The sequence below is a fragment of the Lemur catta genome, chromosome 7, assembly GCF_020740605.2.
Source record: "Lemur catta isolate mLemCat1 chromosome 7, mLemCat1.pri, whole genome shotgun sequence".
NCBI classification, from domain to species: domain Eukaryota; kingdom Metazoa; phylum Chordata; class Mammalia; order Primates; family Lemuridae; genus Lemur; species Lemur catta.
This window is the reverse complement of record NC_059134.1, coordinates 99340565-99358245: the sequence shown is the minus strand read 5'-3', so window position 1 is coordinate 99358245 and position 17681 is coordinate 99340565. Positions and strand designations below refer to the sequence as shown.

Here is a 17681-nt window from a genome sequence, read left to right as displayed (position 1 = left end):
GGCTGGGCGTGGTGGCCGCGGCCCTCCTGGGAGGGGCGACCCCGCCCCGACCCCGCCCTCCCCGGCCGGCCAATGGAGGCCGCGGCGCCGCGGGGATTGGAGCCGGCGCGGGGTGGCCGCCGGGGGCCGGGACCAGGGGAGGGGGACGCGAGGCGGGCGCCGCCACCGCGGTTAGAAGGCAGCGAAAAGTTGCCTGCGCCGAGAGCCCGGCAGGCGCACGCTCGTACGGCGGCCGCAGCGGCAGGGCGGGGCCGGGAGCGGCGGGGACCCCGGGGACGCCACCTCGCTTCCCTTGGTGTCTCGATCGGCTCTCGGGAACGTCCCGGGATCCCCAGGACTTTCGCGCGCAGCCATGGGTGGCGTCGGGGAGCCCCGAGGGGGGCGGGGGCCGGGGGAGGGGCCCGTGCGGCCGGGGGCGCCGCTGCCCACTTTCCGCTGGGAGCAGATCCGCCGGCACGACCTGCCTGGCGACAAGTGGCTGGTCATCGAGCGTCGCGTCTACGACATCAGCCGCTGGGCACAGCGGCACCCGGGGGGCAGCCGGCTCATCGGCCACCACGGCGCTGAGGACGCCACGGTAAGGAAGGCACCAACGGCGGGGTGGAGCCTGGCGTCCGCCGGGGCCTGGGCCGTGGGCACCGTGTCCCCCTCCACCTTCGGGACCTTAGCATCCTTCCTCCCTTCTGACCTTTGACCTCCACGCCTGGGACCCAGAGTTGGGACAGACTAGCTAGTGGCTGGCGTGGTGGGGTGAGGAGGCCACCTCCCTGCATGGAGGACCGCAGGCTGTCTCCAGAGCAGGTCTGTGGGGGAGGAAGGGGCTCTCAGGTGGGCGTGTCTTGGTGGACAGAGCCCGCCCTAGGCGAGGACCCTCCTGTCGCTCTGAGGTTCCTCAGACCAGGTCACTCATGCTAGGTGCTTGCTGGGTGCTAGGGGCAGGGCAGGGTCCCCAGGGGTTGACAGGGATGTGCTACCAGAGGCTGGGGGCTGGGCAGAGCCGGAAGGTCTGTGGCTTTCCCAAGAGTTGCTGTAAATGGCTCTGAGGGGCAGTGAGTGACTCACCTCTCCTGGGCTAGCAGCTGCACGTGGGAGGACTTTGCCAGCCAGGCTGGGTGGGCCCCCTTGGGAAGCACAGTCACCCCAGGAAGAGGCTGGTCTCTGGGGACCCCAACTTCCCCTTCCCAGCCCCTGTCTAGGCAAGGCTGGCTGTGGCCCAGCCCCACGGGACCATCTGGTCGGAGCCCAGTGGTGGAGCAGCCTCTTGGAACAGACCTGTCAGCCCCTTTTGCTCAGTCCCCCACCTTGAGAATAGCGCCATGGTGCTCTGTCCTTGACCGTCAAATTTCTGGGCTGGCCACACTAGGTACCAGGAAGGTCTTTAAGACCTGAGGGGATGAATCCCTAACCGTGGAACTATAGGCAGCAGAGGAGATTCTGTCCTGTCCCATGACTGTCACCCTTCCTGTTGCCAGGGCCACCTGTTCTCTGCCCACTGCCTCCTGCCGCGGGTTGGACAGTCTCTCTTCCCCCTTTAACCCCAGCAAGCAGAGGAGTTAGGGTGAGACTCCTCCTGAAATTCTAAAAACTGAGAGAAATCCTCTCTGAGGGGCTGGGCACTGGCCCGAGGGGGCAGCATAGCCGGGTTGACTCAGGCTGTGGGCGCCTGGCGCGGGGGCCTGGTGCGTGGGCACCACGTGCACAGATGAGCGATGTGCATGTCTGCCTTTCTGCCAGGCCGCGGTGGGCTGGGTGAGGTGCACAGCTCCTCTGCCTCAGCCTGGCTGAGCCCGGGCCTCCCGTCGAGGGTCTCATGGGTGCCTGCTCTGGCCTTTTCAACCTGTAGGACAGGATGGGGGCAGATGAGGGGAAGGACCACAGAGAGCCTTTATTCATGGCTCTTTCCTGTTTGGTGCCAGGCTGACGCTGGGGGCCCTCGCATGTGGAATTCCTGACTTACATTTAGCTTGGGACCCTGACACCTCCACCTGGCAGTTTTCTCATTGATTCGTGGCCAGTAAGATCTGTTGGGGGTGAAACAACAACAACAACAACAACAAAGAACTCTCTGCCACCTGGGGTTAGGTCCTGGCTCTGCCATTGGAGGCTCTGAGCCACCTTGAACCAGGCGTGTCCTTCCTCTGAGCCTCAGTTTCCTCCTCTGTAAAGTGGGGAGAGCTGGGCCAGACAGTGAGCTGGCCAAGGACAGAACTGTGCTTTCTTAACTCCACGGCCTGAGGGCCACCACGTACTAGTTTGTGTTCAGTAAATGTTGCTGGCTCGTAAGTGTGAGTGTGCCCTACAAACTATAGAGTGCAGTGGGACAGCCCTGCATGGCTCCCCATTTGCTGGGTGACCTTGTCTGGTTACATTCCCGTCTTTAATAGGAAGGGGCTGCTCTAGGCCATCTGTTGGCTCCCTCAAGGCCCCAAACACTGGGCTGGAGCTGCCAGAAAAACCTGGTCTATTCAGGCCACAGGGCTGTGAGGTGGTTGAGGAAGGCAACCCCAGTCTCTGTTCACGATGGGTCCACAGGGCACACGGGGGGTTGGACCAGCCCAGTGGCCTTTGTGGTCTGAGTCCAGACCTCAGGCACCCCATCCCAAGCCTTGGGGCTCAGGTCGTGGGGGCAGCCATCCTGCAGGGCCGACTCCAGCAGCACCTCTCACCAGCCTGGCTGCCCATCAGCTGTTCTATGTCCAGGCAACAGACGCCTTCCTGCCAGGAAATTCCCAGAGTTCCTGTGCCATGAAGTCAGCCTGTGGCCATCCTGGGACACAAAGCCAGGTACCCTAGGGAGAGCACTCTGGGCTCTGGGCCAGGTTTGTCCAAGTATCATAGCTGGTCTGAGACTAGTGGCCAGGGTGGGGTGAAGCCCAGCCAACTGGTCATGAGTACACGAGGCACACACCCTGAGTGCCTGCTACGTGCCAGGCTCTGAGTTCAGTGCTGGGTACACTGATACTCTCCCTTTAATCCTCAGATGCCTCTGTGAGGCAGGTACTGTCATTGTTATTCTCACTTTACAAATGAGAAAACTGAGACTCAGAGATGCAAAGGGACTTGATGTTAAGTGGTAGGTCTGGGCTTTGAATCCATAGCTATGCTCTTAACCACATGCTACACAGCCACCTAGCTGTTTATTTCATTCATTCATTCATTCTTCAATCATCGACTCACTGAATCCATCGGCGAGCATCTCCCATGTGTCACCCACTGTTCTAACCTCTGACGATGTAGCTGTGGACAACGCACGTGCAGAGAGGGAGTCCCTGGCGGAGGGGCCAGCTACAGCAAAGGCCAGAGGTGGCTGCGGTCGAGAGCAGCGGGGAGAGGGGCTGGCTTCCGCTGGACGTCTGTACCCTTGGGAGGACTTTGGCTGCATTCTGGGGAGGAGGGCAGAGCAGGGGTGGACATTTACAGGGATCCCTCTTGGAGAGGGCAAAGGCAGAGCCTCCCAGGAGAAGAGTAGGGGTAAGAGAGGGGATGATGGGGCCCTGCCTCCCCCAGGAGAGGCCACTGAGAAGAGGTTTCCATTTAACTAGGTCCTGGAGTGAGAATGTAACCAGGGCAGAGGGCAAGAGATGCGGTGGACACAGGCACACCGGTGGGAGCTGTTAGGATTTAGCTCTGTGTTGTCTCTAGAGAGGGAGCTGGCTTGGCCTCCCTCTATGACCTCGGACATGTGCTTTCTCTAGTGGGTCTCAGTTTCCCCGGTAGCATAATGGGGATAAGAATGCATTCATGCTGGGCGCACTGTGGGATGGTGCTGGGTACCTGGTTCCTGCGGACAGCAAAGCCCTGGACCCATGGAGTGGCGAACCCATGGCCCGCAGCTCCTTGGGGAGGCTGAGAGGTTCCCAGCAGCTCTGGTGCCCTTTGGGCTGAAACCCTAAAAGCTATGGGAAGATCCAAGGTCCAGCAGACCTTCTGAGCCCTTCCTCTAGGCAGCCCTCTGGGCCTGACCTGAGCTGGAGGTGGTGGTGCCACACCAGAGGCTGCATCATAGTAATTGCAGCCAACAGTTACTGAGCAGGCACGATTCTGAGGGTGTTAGACATGGTAACTGATTCTCGTAACAACCTTGTGAAATGGGTCCTATTGTAAGCCCATTTTGCAGATGAGGAGACTGAAGCTGAAAATGGGTGGTTTTTGTTTTGTTTTGTTTTTTGTTTTATTTTTTGGAGACAAGGTCTCATTCTTGCCCAGGCTAGAGTGCAGAGGCTCATTGTAGCTCACTGCAGCCTCCAACTCTCGGGCTCAAGCCATCCTCCTGCCTCAGCCTCCTGAAGTGGTAGGATTACAGGCGTGAGCCACCATGCCCAGCCTAAAACTGAGTGGTGTAATGGGACCTTCTTAGAAGGGCCTTCATCCTGGGGCTTGGGGGATGGGGTTCGTGTCTGGGTGGGAGCTGGGTGGGAGCGGTACTGGGCAGATCTGAGGCAGGGTGTGGGTGGGGCTGTCTTGATGGTCTTGCTGCCTATGAAATGGGACCACTGTGTGCCCAGTAAGCATTTTCTGCAATGTCCCCACCCAGCCAGACCACTTCCCCAGAGGGGCTTCAGTGCCTTGCCCCTCCCTGGGGAAGGAGTTGGTATCGTCTGGCACCGACAGAACCTCAGCATGCCACAGGGCAGCATTCCTCATTCTTCCTGAGGGTGCCTGGGCTGCTGTGGTTTTCTCATGAAACAGCTGGGCTCCGGTGGTGGAGCCACCCTTCACTGGGACATCGGGGTGCTGGGGCACAGAGGTGGCTTCCTGGGGGCATCTGCCCTTGACCTGGGTTCTGCTACATAGGCCAGAGTTGGATGTGCCATGTTCAGAGCTGTGTGACTTGGGCTTCTTTGTGCCTCAGTTTCCTCATCTGTAAAATGGGTACCAATAGTGCTTCCCTGCCGGCCTCCTATGAGAGGTGCCAGGCAGAGGGTGGGAAGGAGCATCGGAGTTGGGCATGGGCCCCTGCTTCATCCACCCACCTGGTAGCAGGAGAGAGGCAGGAAAGTCCTGGGGGTGTCCTCTGAGGCACATGAGGACATCTCCGGCAAAGGCACTAGGAGGCAGCGAGGACAGATCCAGACCACCTGGGCCCCCAGCAGCCCTGCCCCGTTCCCTGCTCCACCCCCTTCTTGACTGATCTGGAACATTCCCAGTTCTTTGGGGAGTGACCAGAATCTCTCCCTTCCCCGCTGTGTCTCTGGGGTGGAAGGAGGCTGCCAGCCCCTCCTGTTCCCCAGGCCCGGGCGTGGCCAGGCCTGGCAGGCAGAGCAGCATCTCCTCTCTCCTGCCCCCACCTGCGACCCCTCCCGGCAGGCACCGTCGCCAGTGGGCTCTCAGGAGCAGGCGCACATCAGGACCGCAGGGGTCAGGTGACAGCTGGCCTGCAGTGCCCTTGCTGACACCAGGCCCCCTCTAAGTGCTTTACCCGCACTGGCTCCATCTGCCCAGCAGCCCCGTGAGATGGGCATTAGTGGCGGGCCTCTCCCACTTGCTGATGAGAAAGTGCAGAGTGGAGAAGGGCGCGGTCTCGTCTGGAGCTCCCTGGCTCCTGAGTGGCGGCGCAGGTCCCGTCCTGGGCAGGCTGGCTCCGGAGCACCCGTCCCCAACCAGCCGCTGTGTGGACTTCGTGGCCGGGCTGGGGCAAGGGGCCGGACTCTGGTGGCCAGCTGAGCCACTCCTAGGTTTGCAGGGACCAAGGCAGGGCTGGGCTGTCTCTGTGTCCTGAGGGAGTGTGAACCTCTCAGGACACAGACCTGGGTTCAAATCCCAGCTCTGCCAGTACCAACGCTGTCACCTGAGCAGGTGTCCTTGCCCTCTGAACCTGCACTTCCTCACCAGTAAACAGTTCACATCCCTCCCTTGGGCACTGTGGAGGGTTGGCTGTTGTCCACCTATTCACACCTATTGTTGAGCACCTGCTCCGTGTCAGCCTCTGAGAGCAGAGCCTGTCGCTGCCACCAGGAGCTTATGTTTGGGGGTGGCAGCCCTGCTCCGAGAACTGACCAGAACCGACGAGAGATCTCGAGTGCCGCCTTCTGCTAGCTTGGGTGGGGATGGAGGATCACAGGACTTGGCGTGCATACACCTGGGAGGATGCTTCCAGGTGCACCAAGTGTGCTGAGGGTGGGACCCCTGTAGTGCCCTGAGACTCAGTTGGAGTAGCTCAGGAACCACCTTCCTGTCCCCACAGCCCAGGCTTCCAGCAGCTGGTCCTTGGCTGCTCGGGATGATGGCCAGCCTCACGGTGGGACCCCCTGCCCCCCCGGAGGCCCACTGCCTCCCCTCCGTCCCAAGAATGGACACCCTGGGGCCACTGCTGAGTGGCCACAAGCACAGCTTTATAGTCAGACTCAGGTTCTGATCCAACCTCAGGCAGATGGAACTATGTGACCTGGAGGAAGCAGCTTAACCTCTCTGAGCCCTAACTTCTACCTGGGCCCTGGGTCCTTGAGCAGAGGCCCAGAGAGGACTAGATCATGTGACCCTCGCCCTGTGGTGTCCACCCTGCCTATCCCTCCCGCAGCTGGGCATTTTCACACCTCCTTCATCACTCTAAGGGATAGAACTGGCTGGAAGACTCTTGGGGGACAGCTCTGCCCTCTCTTCGCAGTGGCTCTACAGGCTGGCCTGGGTGACTCAGGACCAAGGGACAGGAGTCAGGGCGGCCTACCTGCTCCCCCAGATTCTCAGCTCGAGGGGTGGCCCCAGAACAGACGCAGGGGACAGGAGAGGGAAGGGCTGGAGGGAGGAGATCCTGGGGCCGTAGCCACAGTGTGCGTGTTCTGCCGTGTGCATGTGTGTGTGTGTGTGCCCTCTGTGCGAGGCTGTGTCTGGCTGCGTGTTCCCGCAGGCTGTGACCGTGGGCGTGTTTCTGAGTGTCTGAGTCTTGCTTGCTGAGGGGGTTGGTGGGCGCGTCTGCAGGAGTGTGCGCGTGTGCAAGCCGCTCCTTGCTGCGCCTCTGTGCACAGCGTCTGGGCTCCATGTGCTGCCAAGGGAGTTTCAAAGGAAAGGGAGGGAATCAGTGTCATGCTTGTTCAGCCTTGAAAAGCAGGGACGTTTTGTCACACTCTTACAACATGGATGAACATTGAGGACGCTGTGCCAAGTGCAAGGAGCCAGACACACAAGGACAAGTGTTACATGATTCCTACAGGCGGTTCCCACAGTGGGCAGATTCACAGAGACAGAAAGCAGAATGGTGGTTGCTGGGGTCTCGGGGAGGAGAGACTGGGAAGTTAGTGCTTTATAGGGTCAGAGTTTCAGCTGCAGAGATGCGAAACTCCTGGGGATGGATGGTGGTGATGGTTGCACAACATTGTGAATCTACTTAATGCTGCTGAGCTGTACACCTACCTAAAAAATGATTAAAATAGTACATTTTATGTATATTTTACTACAATTAAAAAACATTAAAAAAAAGAGTTAACGCTTAGGGAGGGGGATGTCCGGCTTCCAACTGGGGCCCTTGGTACCGTCAGCAACCAAAGAGAGATTCAGTGTGGGTGATGCTGGGACAGGGAGGAAGAGCTTTGTTCAGAAGCGTGTTCCACGCCGTGGGAGAGGGAGGCAAGACAGGGCCAAATCTCCATGGCCTCTTTGGGCGGAAGACAGGTCAGGCGTCTGGATTCTCTTACACAGACCCCAATAAGAACAAGGTCTACCTGGGGAGAGGATCCACTGATGCAGTATTTGGAGAATCTCAAGATATACCTCCCTGGAACAAAAATGATCTTTGCCCACATTAAGGAGAAGGTGGGAGGGGGGTGGGGGGCAAGGGCAATATACATAACCTAAACTTATGTACCCCATAATATGCTGAAATAATAAAAACAAAAAAGGAAAAAAAAAAGAAGAAGGCAGAATGGGCAGACTTGATGGCTTAACTCAAAAAAGTTACTAATGAGCAAGAACTGGCCACTGCCTTATTTATTACAAAACAGAAATATCTCCTGACTTTTTTTATGTGTCCCATAATTTAATTGGCCTCATACACCAGAATTCAGATCATGAAAGAGTGACAGAATATTTTCACTAGACAGTCCTGATTTAACTCAGACTGGCTTGTGGTTAATTCGGTTTTTTGAATTTTGATAGCAATCCCAATTCAGTAAATGCTATCACTGGTTTCCCCTTCTAAAGATATGATTGGATTATTTAGTAATGTTCAGCTTTTCACAAAGATGGTAAATTGCCACCTCAAAACCTGTTGAAGATTGGTTTTATATTGAGATTTATATAACTGGTTATGTGAATGTATTTAAGTCCTGGGGAAATCCCTTCACTATGTTGGAACCAAGCAAGACTCACCGGGGTTTTAACTTGTGTTCATTAGCCTGTTGAAGGTGAGGGCTGGAGATAAGGTAGCAATGTCTACTTCATAATTTTGGTCTTCGCTATGCCAGTCTAATTCCGCTGTGTTACTAAAATGCTGCCTTTTGTTTATTGAAAGGCATTTTAGTGTGGTTTGTGTGTAATATCCAATAAAGAATATTTAACACTTGTCACGTTTTATAGACAGTCTAGAAGGTTAAATGCTTTTAAAAGTCAATGTGACAAGAAAGAGCAAATTAAACTTTTGAATTCTTTACTACCTAAGTCAGACTAAGTTATCATTTAGTATTGTCTTTAAACGGCTCTTCAGAAACACATAAAACTGTAGAACTTCTGTATATGTGTGGTGGGTAATGGTGCTTTTACCAGCTCATTAGAAGGATGAAAGTAGAGGAGATATACACAGGTTTAAAAATGATGTGTGATCATAACTTAAAATAATTGAAAACAAAATCACAGATAAGGAAAAAAAGAGTTAATGCTCAGCAGTTCTGAACCAGGAGGGCCCTGAAGTCTCGCTGCCTTGGTTTGCCCTGGAACTGAGGCCCCGGGAGGAGAATGGACTAGCTCAGGGTCACACTTCTCACACGTGTCTGTAGTCCCAGCTACTCCTGAGGCTGATGCAGGAGGATCGCTTGAGCCCAGGAGTTCGAGGCTGGCCTGGGCAACATAGCAAAATCCTGTCTCTTTAAAAAAAAAAAAAAAAGACCACACACTGAGTGGGGTCGTAGAGCCCCAAGACTCTTCCCTCCTGGCACCCTGCCAGCACCAGCCCCTTTCTCTTTCAGTTTTGCTGCCCTTCCTTTAAGGTTCAGCTGTAAATGGGGTGAGGTCTGCACCTACGCAGCCCCCTCCCCTGTAATGAGGTCCAGGAGGCCAAGTCAGCCCAGGTTGTTCTAGAAGGTGCACCCTCCAGCCCCCTAGTCCCCAGGCCACCCCGGACCAACAAGAGCAGGAGACAGGCAGGGGCACCCGTAAGGTGGATCCTGCAGGTGTGGCCTCCAAATGGGGGGTAGAGGAGCCTGAGTGCCCCCCCCCCCCGCCGACCGCTTGTATGGGATGTCCTAGAGGTGACCTCAGGGCCCCACTGTCATTTCTGTGTTAGGTACAGCAGCTGGTAGGCTCATTAGCAGGAGGAAAGAAAATAGGAGGCCCCTGTTCTCACTCAGCCTTCTTCAAAGGTATTTCCTCTCCCGGCTGGAGGGCCCTCAGTCACCTTCCCCAGGCCTATGGGGACGACAACACCCAGTCACACTGCTTCTGCAGTTCAGGCTGCTTGGAAGCTGTGGCTGGCCCAGAGAGAGCCTTGGAAAGTGCAAGGATAAACATCATGGAAGAGCTGTGAACAATTAATGAGTTGATTGCACTCCAAAAGACCACAAGCAGATCAGGAACGCTAAGTGAGCCCAGGTGTGAAGTTCAAGTGTACTGACACTTCAGCACTGCCCTGGCCACTTCCTGACTGTCTCTTTCCCAAGCTCTTGTCTTTCTCCTCATTTCTCTGTTCCCCTTCCCCTCTTTCTTTTCTCTTCCTTCCTTCTGCACTGTGCCCACCCCAGCTATTACAGAGAATCACAGGAATGGTAGATTTACTTTTTAAAAAAAATTATATTTTCTGCTCCTGCTTTGTAAATCAAGTGAGTTCAATTGTTCAAGTATATTCTTTGCAAACCCCCAAAAATTCAGTGTATGTGGCCCTCGGCTGATTCTTTCCCCCCTGGTGGCCCAGTGGCCCTCAGTGACATTTCCCCACTCACACTCTACCCATTGCTTGGGTTTGTAAAAACTGGGTAAATCTAACATTTGTGACCCAAATCTTATGTGCAATAGAAACATGCACGACTTACAGGAAGCTTTTCAGAAAAGTGAGACTTTTTTGTGAGAGGAATCAGAGTCTTCAGGGAGGTCTTTCTGCAAATCCAGGTTGGCATCCACTCAGCCATGTTTGGAGAGGGGCCCCTGTGCTGGGTGAGGTGGATGGGACACGGCCGGTCGGTGAGGGATGACAAGTAGGTCACCCGGGGCTTAGGGAGGACCAGGAAGGACCATGGGCAAGGCTGACCCACTGGTCCTGTTTTGTTGGCTGTTGAACAACCTGCTGACTTTCCGTCTGCCCATCAACAGTTCTTCCGCCCTGTCCCTGCCGGCCGCTTCTGGGTACTGCTCCAGCTGTCCGTCGGCCTGTCCTCCTAACTGTCTGCTCTCCTTCAGGATGCCTTCCGCGCCTTCCACCAGGATCTTGGTTTCGTGCGCAAGTTCCTGCAGCCCCTGCTGATCGGAGAGCTGGCCCTGGAGGAGCCCGGCCAGGACGGAGGCCAGAACGTGAGCAGGGCTGTGGTGGAGGCTCAGCCCCGGGAGGGGGTGCTGGGAGGCCGAGGGGCAGTGTCACATCACCAGTGGCGAAGCTACCACAATGCCCTGCAGGAGCCGAGGGCTCCAGAGCCAGCACTGGCTCGGCTGGCACTTGCCTGGCCCCCAGGCGAGCCGCTTCTCTGCTCTGGGCCCGTCTCCAGCGAGGACTTTGATGAGCTGGGCTCCAGGGGTTCTCTCCTGGCTCTGGTTTCTCGCCCACCCCACACCTTTGGGACAGGGAGGAGACTTCGCCACCAGCCAGTCCCCAGCTCACACCGGGCTGGGTGCTCTCACCCCGCCATCCTCTTTTGGCCACACCCCTTGGACCTGGCACCAGGAAAAGTGGCTGGGGCTTGGGGAGCCCTGGGAACCTCCTGAAGGCGATGGGGCCTCACTTCCCCAGCTGACCAGCCACTCCACCCCGGCAGGCCCAGCTGGTCGAGGACTTCCGAGCCCTGCGCCAGGCAGCGGAGGACATGAAGCTGTTCGAGGCCAGTCCCGCCTTCTTTGCTGTGCTGCTGGGCCACATCCTGGCCATGGAGGTGCTGGCCTGGCTCCTCATCTGCCTCCTGGGCCCTGGCTGGGTGCCCAGCACCCTCGCCGCCCTCGTCCTGGCCATCTCCCAGGTAACCGCAGCACCGCGTGGCAGCCATGCTAGACCGCCCAGCATACCTGGGGCCCAGCACTCTGGACATATTTGCTGATGAGTGAATGGACGAATGGGTGAATGAGTGAACAGCCGCAGGGCCCACACAGCACGTCTCGGGGTCGAACTGTGTTCTGAGTGAGTCACAGGAGTCCCTTGTTTAATAAATCCTGTGCAAGCAAGCACAGGGCGGGGACCAGCTCTGTGGCAGACTTCCAAGCCCTCCGCCTCCCTGAGACTCACTTGTCCTCATCTGTAAGAAAAGAAAGCCTGCCCCCAAGGGTCTTGAAATGGAGCCGTGGGTGTGCCCTGTGAGCTGGAAGGGTCCACGGGGGCTCCAGGGCTGGGGCCCCAGGCGGCCGGCACCCTCCTCCCTGGCTGGAGCCAGGCACTGGGAGTCCAGTCCCTGCACGGGCTCCCTCCCAGCAGCTCCTGACCCTGCCTCTCCCCCAGGCTCAGAGTTGGTGTCTACAGCATGACCTGGGCCATGCCTCCGTCTTCAGGAAGTCCCGGTGGAACCACGTGGCCCAGCAGTTTGTGATGGGGCAGCTGAAGGTGAGGGTGGCGGTGGGGTGGGCAGCCAGGCGCTGAGTGAGGGCACTGAGTGGGGGTGCTGTGCCAGGTCTGCCCCGGTGTGGGGGCACACAGTGGTGGGCATGGCCTGACCCTATGCCACAGAGCCTCTTCCTCCCCCACAGGGCTTCTCCGCCCACTGGTGGAACTTCCGCCACTTCCAGCACCACGCCAAGCCCAACATCTTCCACAAAGACCCAGACGTGACTGTGGCGCCCATCTTCCTCCTGGGGGAGTCTTCCGTCGAGGTGGGTGGGGAGGGACATGGACACCCTGGGGCCAGGCCTGAGGCTGAGGGGGACCAAGCCCCTCGCTCGGGCCCTGCCCGGCCTCTGACCTAGCCCTCCACTCTAGCCAGGCTGAGCCCCTGCCCCTGGTCTCGCCTCCCCACCTCCCAGCCTGCTGGGGTTGAGGGGCCCAGTTGCTAGCATCTAGAGTTGTTGCCTTTGACCTTGGCCCCAGCCAGCCCCTGACATGGCCTGGGAGGAGGGCCTGGGGAGCCGCTCTCCCAGCCACCGCCTGTCTCCACAGTATGGCAAGAGGAAGCGCAGATACTTACCCTACAACCACCAGCACCTGTACTTCTTCCTGAGTGAGTGGCCATTTGTCTCCTGGGGGGGGGCGGGGCGTGCCCAAGCCTGCACTGTCCTCCCCGCTGTCCTGGACTGCTCCCAGCCACCCCTAGTGGCAGAGGTGCACCTGTTAACCCTCCCCCTCCAGGGTGTCCTCTCAGCTCTGCTTGGGTCGCCCCGGCCTGCAGCGTCTCTCACTCTGCCAGCACCGCGCCTTTGCCCTGGCCGGTCCCCTGGCCTGGTGCTTTCCAGCCACGTGCAGTCACATCCCTGCCCACGGCTTTCCCCTCACGTCAGCGTGGTCCAGAGCCCTAGAGTGTTCGGGCAATACTGGGTCAGACAGCGGGGATTCAAGGCTGGCCCTGACCTGCCGCAGAAGGGAGGTGGGAGGCAGGAGGTAGGGGGCGGTGGGGCCAGGGCCAGCCTGGGGAGGCCTGGACACGGAGGGAATGACTGTGGCCCAGGCCTTGGTCATGTGGGGTCATCCAAGCTGGATGGGACCAGCACTGGCATCCCACGGGCATTCCTGGAGTGACAGAGCCCCTGCGCCCCGCTGCCCACCCTGCCTCGGCACTCAACCCTGCCCCTGAGCTCTGTCGTGCTCCTTCTCGCAGTCGGCCCGCCGCTGCTCACCCTGGTGAACTTCGAGGTGGAAAACCTGGTGTACATGCTGGTGTGCGTGCAGTGGGCGGTGAGTGGACTGCTCAGGACCCCAGGCAGACGGCTATGTGGCGGGAGGTGGGGCCTCGGGGGCAGCACCTGCCCAGGAAGGCAAACGGTGCACACGTGCATGCAACAGTGTGGCTCACGTGTGTGTGCACACAAGAGCGAGTGTGCATGTGACTGGATGTGTGTGCTCAAGTGTGCACATGGCTGCGTGTACGGTGGGTGTGCGCATGGGGCATGGTGTGGGTGCTCAGTGCGGGTGTCCTCCTTGGGGGGAATTGCTGGGCTGACTCTGCCAGGCCTGTGTCCCTGCACACCCTGCACGGCACCTTCACCTCCAAGGTCAGCCTCGTGAGCTAGCAGGGTGGGGACCCTGTCCCTTTACCCAACTGAGAAAACCCAGAGAGGGCCAGTGTGCTGTCCCAGGCTCCAAGGCAAGTCAAGCAGAAGGGGTGGATGAACCCAGCCCCCCACCACCTGCCAGGCCCCCAGACCCCCGCCGCCTGGAGACCACTCAGTATCTCCTCTGTCCTCCTCTGCAGGACTTGCTCTGGGCTGCCAGCTTCTATGCCCGCTTCTTCTTGTCCTATGTCCCCTTCTACGGCGTCCCTGGGGCACTGCTCTTCTTTGTTGCTGTCAGGTATGGCCAAATTCAGATGGTAGGGTGTGGGAAGGTCATACATGGGTGGCAGGTGGCCTGTCCGGAGTCCTCCCACCTCAGAGCCTCCATTTCCCCATCTGCAGAATGGGGCCGGCAGTCCTGCCTCCCGGGTTGTTGGGGGATCAGATAAACATGAATGTGTCAGCATCCTGGGGGTGGCGGGTTTGGGGGAAGCGGCCTGGCTTGCAAGTGGCCCCGTGGGTGTCGGTGTCCACCCTCAGAGCAGGGACACCCTGGGCTCAGCTTTGTGGTAGACCCTGCCCTGTTCAGCTTCTTTAGATACCGGGAGGGGAGCGAGTACCACAGTCCCATTGTACAGATGAGCAAGCTGGGGCCCCGTCTGGGGAACGGCCACCCTCCAGCCTCCACTCAGGGTGCCTAAGTGTCGAGCTGGACATGGCAGTGCCCAAGCCTCCTCCACAGGGTCCTGGAGAGCCACTGGTTCGTGTGGATCACACAGATGAACCACATCCCCAAAGAGATCGGCCACGAGAAGCACCGGGACTGGGCCAGCTCTCAGGTGGGCGGCAGGGGTGGGCGGGCTGGGATGCCAGCAGGCAAGGATGGACGGGGCCCTGATGGGGCTGCATGGGGTGTGGCATGGGGTCAGGGCTCCGTGGCAGCCTCTCTCACCTGTGCCCCACTGGCTCCTGGCAGCTGGCGGCCACCCGCAATGTGGAGCCCTCGTTCTTCATCGACTGGTTCAGCGGGCACCTCAACTTCCAGATCGAGCACCAGTGAGTGCAGGTCCCGGAGGCCCCACGGGTGGGGGTGAGGCCTGAGCCCGGGGGCAGACCAGGAGCCCCTTTTCAGTCTTTCCTGGGGAGGCCAAGACAGGATCCCTGGACTCACTGGGGGCCCCGGGAGAGGTGGTGAGTAGGGCCTGGGAGGTGAGGAGTGGGCGGGGCTACCCGTGGTAGTCCCCAACTTCAGGTGCCAGCGCACGCTCCCCACCCCCAGCCTCTTCCCCACGATGCCGAGGCACAACTACCGCAGGGTGGCCCCGCTGGTCCAGGCACTGTGCGCCAAGCACGGCCTCAGCTACGAGGTGAAGCCCTTCCTCACCGCGCTGGTGGACATCGTCAGGTAAGGCTGCAGCCCAGCCCCTCGGCTCACAGCGGTAGCCCCGGGCAGGGCCTTTCGCCCGCCCTTGTCCTGGGCAGCCCTCCCAAGCAGCCACGTGAGCCCCTCCCTAAGAGCTGGCATGCGGGCCTTTCTGTCCTCAGCGTGGGCCCTCCCTCCTTCCCAGCGTGCGTTTGCACGGTGAGGATTTACGGAGCCCCCGCCATGGGCTCAGGCCCCGTCCTACAAACATAGCCATGTTCTGTGGTGAGCAGGTCTATGCAGACCTACCCCCAAAGCCCCAGGGGCTCAGAGACCGAAGAAAGAGGCTGACAAACTCAGTTTCCCAGAAAGAAACATTTAATAGGGACTTACAAACAGAAGTGACGTCTCAGGTGGCCATGAGACGGTGATGCCCGCACCCACCCTCCACAGGTGGCCTTTATGTAGCAGGCTTTTTGGGTAAAACCTGTGCACCTGGTCACCTCTCAGACTTTCTGGGGAAACTCGTGACCCGTGGGGAGGTTAGATAAGCATTTTCACGAGGGTTTGTCTGTGCTGTGGGTATTGTTCCAAGAGCTTGCTGCACAATACCTCGGTATGCAGGGGTCAGACATTGGTCATCACGGCAGTCTCACTTGAAGGTGGCGTCACTCGCCGTGCAACAGGCTGTTTTCCTACAGTCAGTGAGCAAAACAGGCCAAGGCTCCTGCGTTTCTGCAAGCAGCTATTATAGAATAACAAATGAGGAAATTACGGAAAATGCGAGATACGCTTTGGCAAAACAACCACAAAAACCCTAAGTGTGGAGGAGGGGGAGGGGATGGGAAGTGGGCCAGGCAGTGGTTGCCATTTTTTTCCTTTTTAAAAATGTTACTAGACCTACGGGGGTACAAGTTGAAATGTTATATGTATATATTGTATAGAGGTGCAGTCTGGGTTTTCGGCGTACCCATCACCCGAATGTTGCACATTGTACCCTGCAGGTAATTTTCCATTCCTCACCCCTCACCCCTGTGAGCTTCTGTGTGTCCTTGCGTAGCCACAGTTTAGCTCCCACTTATAAGTGAGAACATGCAGCATTTATTTTTCTGTCCCTGAGTTACTTCACTTAGGATAATGGCCTCCAGTTTCATCCAAGTTGCTGCCGGGGTTGCAATTTTTAATGGAGTGGGCAGTGTTGAGAAGCTGACATGTGAGCAGAGACAGCGGGGAGGAGGGCTGGCCACAGGGGCATCTGTGGAAGGGCATAGCAGTGCGAAGGCCTGAGGCAGGAGCGTGCTGGTGTGCACCCGAGGGGAAGAGGGACACGCCCGGCTTACATCTTGGAAAGGCGCCCTGACTGGGAATGCATGGGCAAGGCAGGAATCAAATGAGAAAAGTGTAGAGCAGAGGCCCCCGCAGCCATTCAGGTGAGGGGTGATGGGGCTCAGCCCTGATGGTCACCTTGGAGGAGGGGAACGAAGGTCAGAGTCTAGGTCTTCTGTGCCTTTGCACATGCTGTTCCCCTTACTCAGATGCCCTTCCTTCTGTACTGGTGTTCAGACTCCGGTTTCTCCCTCACCATCCATCCCATCCTGATCCTCTGAGCCCTGCCATTCAGCTCAGCCCCTGTAGAGCACCTGGGTTAGGGCTTCCGAGCGAGTTGTTGATATTTCTGGCTCCTCTGCCCAAGCCTGGGCTCCTGATGGGCAGGCTCCATGTCCTGTGGGTCTCTGGGTCATAGCCCCAGCAGGAGGAGGCAACAGGGAGAACCGGGTGAGGGAGGGACAGGGACCCCCCAGGCTCATGCCTGGATTCCACTCTGGCTAGTGAGCACTTAGCCTCTTCTCCCAGCCCACGACCTGGCCCCGCACAGTTGCCTGCGCCACGTGGAAGGGGGCCCACAGGGAATGGGGACGTCCCCACTTACACTCATCATGGGGGGTCTAGCAGTGTTAGGATCTTGCAGCTGCATCCCTAACACCCACCCGTCCCTCCCAGGTCCCTGAAGAAGTCTGGGGACATCTGGCTGGACGCCTACCTCCACCAGTGAAGGCAGCAGATAGGGGTAAGGGGCCCCAGGCCCAGCAACCCCCAAGCCGACCCCACACAGGATCAACACTCCAGCCCTCCACCTGCCGGCCTGGGGGTGCCCTGCCTGCCCCTCGCCTGTCTGTTCAGCAGCTCCATGGCCTTGGCTCCGGGCCCAACAGGGCCGGGGTAAAGTGAAGGTACATAAAGCCACACGGCAAGCATGGCATGTTTTCCTAGAGCAAGAACTAGGGGAAAACTGTTATTTTTATATAAAAACATGCCCAGATATATTATGGAATAGAGCATTGAATCTGCAAGAATTTTGGAGCTGGGGTCTCAGAAGACACCCCAGCGTGTTCAGGCCCTCGGGCCATCAGGGTGTCGGGGGACAGCGGCTAAGGTGTCTGGGTGCTCTGGGTTGGGGGGCTGGTGGCTGCCCGGGTTCAGATCTGCCCAAGGGCCTGGTCCCTCCCTGGTCATTCCCTCACCAGCAAGCTGGGGCAAGTCAAGCTTGGCTTCACCTCTGCACGATGGGATGGGGCTGGCCCTGTAAACGAGGACCCAGGGCTGAGGGACGTCTGCAGGCATCTCTGGAGCACGGGACGGGAGAAGCCACTATGTTTCTGGACCTGCACCGACCTCCTCGCAACCCTCTGTGATGGGAGTCCTCAGGGGGCCCGGTGGGGTGGGCCACATGTTGATTTCAGCACTGCACTTGGCATCACACGAGTGGTGGTGGTGCAGCCTGACTCTGCCCAGTGGCCTGCAGGGGGTGACAGTGACCTCCTCCATGCCCACCTGGAGCCAG

General features: G+C 58.4%; 1 protein-coding gene across 1 annotated transcript; it reads left to right on the top strand.

Moving 5' to 3' along the window:
* The first annotated feature begins 122 nt into the window (after positions 1-122).
* FADS3 (fatty acid desaturase 3) lies at positions 123-17003 on the top strand. Its single transcript, XM_045555842.1, has 12 exons — positions 123-577; positions 10537-10647; positions 11106-11303; positions 11777-11878; positions 12022-12144; positions 12428-12488; positions 13083-13159; positions 13677-13774; positions 14219-14315; positions 14453-14532; positions 14756-14881; positions 16841-17003. Exons 1-12 carry the CDS (start codon positions 353-355, stop codon positions 16890-16892), a joined length of 1350 nt encoding a protein of 449 aa, XP_045411798.1. The 5' UTR covers positions 123-352; the 3' UTR covers positions 16893-17003.
* Positions 17004-17681: the final 678 nt, after the last annotated feature.

Bases quoted from the DNA above. Each gene is read 5' to 3' on its own strand.
- FADS3 (XM_045555842.1), top strand. From the start codon at position 353: ATGGGTGGCGTCGGGGAGCCCCGAGGGGGGCGGGGGCCGGGGGAGGGG. The intron at 12,489-13,082 runs GTGAGTGGCCAT...TCCTTCTCGCAG, and splicing joins GCACCTGTACTTCTTCCTGA to TCGGCCCGCCGCTGCTCACC. The intron at 14,316-14,452 runs GTGGGCGGCAGG...GGCTCCTGGCAG, and splicing joins GGGACTGGGCCAGCTCTCAG to CTGGCGGCCACCCGCAATGT.